At 53.6% G+C, this 3,099-nt stretch overlaps 1 protein-coding gene and 1 long non-coding RNA gene across 3 annotated transcripts in view; one reads left to right on the top strand and one right to left on the bottom strand.

Annotated features, from left to right (window-relative positions):
* LOC102756546 overlaps positions 1-2,414 on the bottom strand; it is a 19,664-nt gene extending 17,250 nt beyond the window's left edge. Inside the window, exon 1 of the long non-coding RNA XR_001516103.1 lies at positions 2,337-2,414. This is a non-coding gene — a long non-coding RNA (uncharacterized LOC102756546). The remainder of the gene's footprint in view (positions 1-2,336) is intronic.
* The window catches only part of TMEM213 (transmembrane protein 213), a 6,322-nt gene continuing 5,560 nt past the window's right edge, over positions 2,338-3,099 (top strand). The window contains exon 1 of one of the 2 annotated variants that reach the window (XM_015572683.1): positions 2,338-2,521. In XM_015572683.1, the coding sequence (XP_015428169.1) occupies positions 2,449-2,521 (73 nt within the window). In that variant the 5' untranslated portion in view covers positions 2,338-2,448. The remainder of the gene's footprint in view (positions 2,522-3,099) is intronic. The other variant, XM_006777121.2, reaches the window with a different exon arrangement.

Here is a 3,099-nt window from a genome sequence, read left to right as displayed (position 1 = left end):
TCCTATTGTGAAACCTGTCCTGCACGAAGTCAAGAACCCACACACTACCCGCTGGCCTTAGGCAGACCCGCTCTGGGCCTGGTCTTTCCCGTAACACTATTACTTTTCAGATCAAGAACCCAGGGCTTGGATGTATGATGTCACTTCCCAGGGCCACTCAGACAGAAGCAGGGCTGGAATTCCACCCCAGGCAGGCCTCACGGCCACTGCTTCACCCCAGATGGAAACCTTGCTTTCATCCTGACGGCCTTATCCTGGATTCCCTTCTGTTGATTTAGCCTCCAAAGTGCCTCTTGAGTCTGTTCCCCTCTCCTCTATCCTCAGCCCAGCCTCTTATTTCAGGGCCTTTTTTTGTTGTTAATCCTCACCCAAGGATATTTTTCCCATTGATATTTAGAGAGAATGGGAGGAAGTGAGGGAGGGAGAGAGAGAGAAACATTGATGCTAGAAAGACACATCTATCAGTTGCTCCATGTGCCCCAACTGGGGCTGGGGATGAAACCTGCAACCCAGGTACATGTTCTTGACTGGGAATCGAGCCTGAGACCCTTCAGTGCCCAGGCTGGCACTCTAACCACTGAGCGACACCGGCCAGGGCCAGGCCCTTTATGATCTGCTGGGATTTTTGCAATAGCTTCTTAGAAGATCTCTCTGAATCCAGGTCTGGCCTCTGTGAATCTATTATCTGTGCCTCTGAAATACAGAGGTGACCACAAGATCCTGATAGGGTGTCCCAAGTGTAAGGCAGAGTCCAGTTTCCTTTGTCTACCATGCAGGACCATTACAATCTGTCCCCAGTATAACCAGACGCCCCATGGCGAAGCGAACCCCATGCTCCCAGGACAGTCATTACTTCCCAACAAGGGTCGCATGTGCGTTCCTCGGCGGCCGGGTACATGGTCCCCTCCTTCCTGGCCTGGTAAACTACACATCTCTCCCATTTCAAGTCAAAACCTCATCTCCATTGTGAAATATTCTCTTAGTCTCCTGGTCTCCAACCCTCCTCCATGAATCCCCATCTGCAGAGACTGCCTCACCATTTATTATGTGTCCTTGTCTATTTGTCCATGGCCCTGACTGGGCCCTGAGCTCCTGGAGGACAGAGACTGTGTTGCCTTACCCACTTTGGGACCCCCCTCCCCCATCCCTAGGGCCCAGCACACAGCAGCTACTTGATAATTGTTGAATGTTCAACCAAGCAGTAGGTCTAAACTGGATTTCTGTGCACGACCAGAAAATTAGCCTCCCTACAGCACTTCTGCCCCCAGCCCCTAAAGCCAAAAATATAGAGCTACCACTAATCTGCAGCTTTAGACAAATTTTTAAAAAGCGCCTCCTCTAGGATACCCAGCCCAAATGTCACTTCCTCTGTGCCTCTCGGGCATTTAGCACCTTGCTGTTTCCTAGCCCCCTGCCTGGGAAAGGCACCATATTTGAGTCTTACCGTATTACATCTCAGTTCTTTCTTCACCGCTTGGTCTCACTGCAGTGAAAATAGGGATCCTGTCTTAGCCACCTTTGAGTCTCAGATGCCCAGGATGATGCTTTTCAAAGCCACGGTAGGTTTTCAGAAGATGTTTTAGACTGAAGCCAGAGCTCCAATCCAGTTACTCCTCAGTTCACATCTTCACAGAGCCTCCCATCTGCCTCATGATTGTTTCAAACTCCCAGCCAGGCATGCCAGGGGCTCAGCCTCACAGCTCTCCAGTCACACCCACCCCCTTCCACACACACACCCCCCTCCACACACACACACACACACACACACACACACACACACACATACACACACTTCCTCCTCCTCAGGTCGCCTACACTCATCTGTGCTGTGGGCAGAGTGGGCTTCTGAGCATCTCTTACCTCTGGGTCTTTGCTCACCTGTCCCTCTGCCTACAATGCCCTCTTTGCTTGTCAAAATTCTATGCATCCTTCAAGGCCAACTCAAATGCCATCTTCTGCACGAAGCATCCCACCCGAGATGTGGCCTCATGCTGCTGAGGTCCAAAGTACTTTGCCCTTCCCGGGTCATGCCCGAAGCAGTGCTCTGTGTTTGAATGATGTGTTATTCCCAGACTTTAGTTCAGCGCACACAGTAAGAGCTCAGTAAATACCGGGCGAAACAGATCAGGGAATCCAGCACTACGCCTGCACATGGACAAGGCAGCAAACTCATGCTCTGGGACCCAGCAGGACACAGACCGCATACATCGCCCCTCCCTTCTTGCCCCAGCCAACAGAGCTTGGCTTCCCTTCTAGAGAGGTAAGAGAAAGGTGTGACAGCTGAACTTCCTTTGCTCCACCCTCTTTCTTTTCCCAAAAACAGAGTAGAAATTCACCTCTGACGGCCTTGATTTCAAGCTCCTGCCGGACAGGACCCACGCAGGCACATGCCCCCGGCACTCGGCACACCTCCACGGCGCCGGCCCCGCGGAAGCCTCCCTCTCCAGCATGAAGCCTGCGCCCCCGGCCGCCCTGGTCCTTGGCCTGGTCTTCGCCTCCTTCCAATCGGCTTGCTTGGCAGGTGGGACTGTGAGCTCTGTTCTTGGCCACGCTGGGAAGGGGAAGGGAGGGGGCGGAGGGAAGGAAGGAGGAGTATTCCTCGGCCAGGGCTGGTCCTGCACAAAGAGGAAACAATCCCTTCTCGTCTGAAGGATTGGGCAGAGGTGGGGTGGGGGTGGTGTCTTAAATGTACGCCTGTCCTCAGCTAGGACAGGAGCAGCCACCTCTGTTGACCTTTACCACAAAGAACAGAGGAAAAGCAATGCACAGAGCCTCTCCCAGCGGGGGACCAAATGAGCCCAAAATGGCATCTTCTGGGTGCAGTTTCTCCTTCTCAGAGCCCGGGGCTGCTGAGCTTGGCAATGCTCCCTTTGCACTGCCCCTCCCCTCCCCTAAGGCCCTCTGACCCTCTCCTGACCCTGTGCTTTCTTTGCAACTGTCACAAAACCCAAATGCATGAAAGCTGCCAAACTCAGTCTGCCGTACTCCTGTCTCCCCGGGACACGGGAGATGTTGGGTTAGTGCCTTGTGGAGGCTGGAAGGCTGGAGGGGTTGAGGCCATCCCGTCAGGGTGTCCCAGGCTGGGCACCCTGACACTCC

Source organism: Myotis davidii, unplaced genomic scaffold (genome assembly GCF_000327345.1).
Source record: "Myotis davidii unplaced genomic scaffold, ASM32734v1 scaffold329, whole genome shotgun sequence".
Taxonomy (NCBI): Eukaryota; Metazoa; Chordata; class Mammalia; order Chiroptera; family Vespertilionidae; genus Myotis; species Myotis davidii.
Note: the sequence above shows the minus strand (reverse complement) of the source record. Positions and strands in the feature narration are given on the sequence as shown.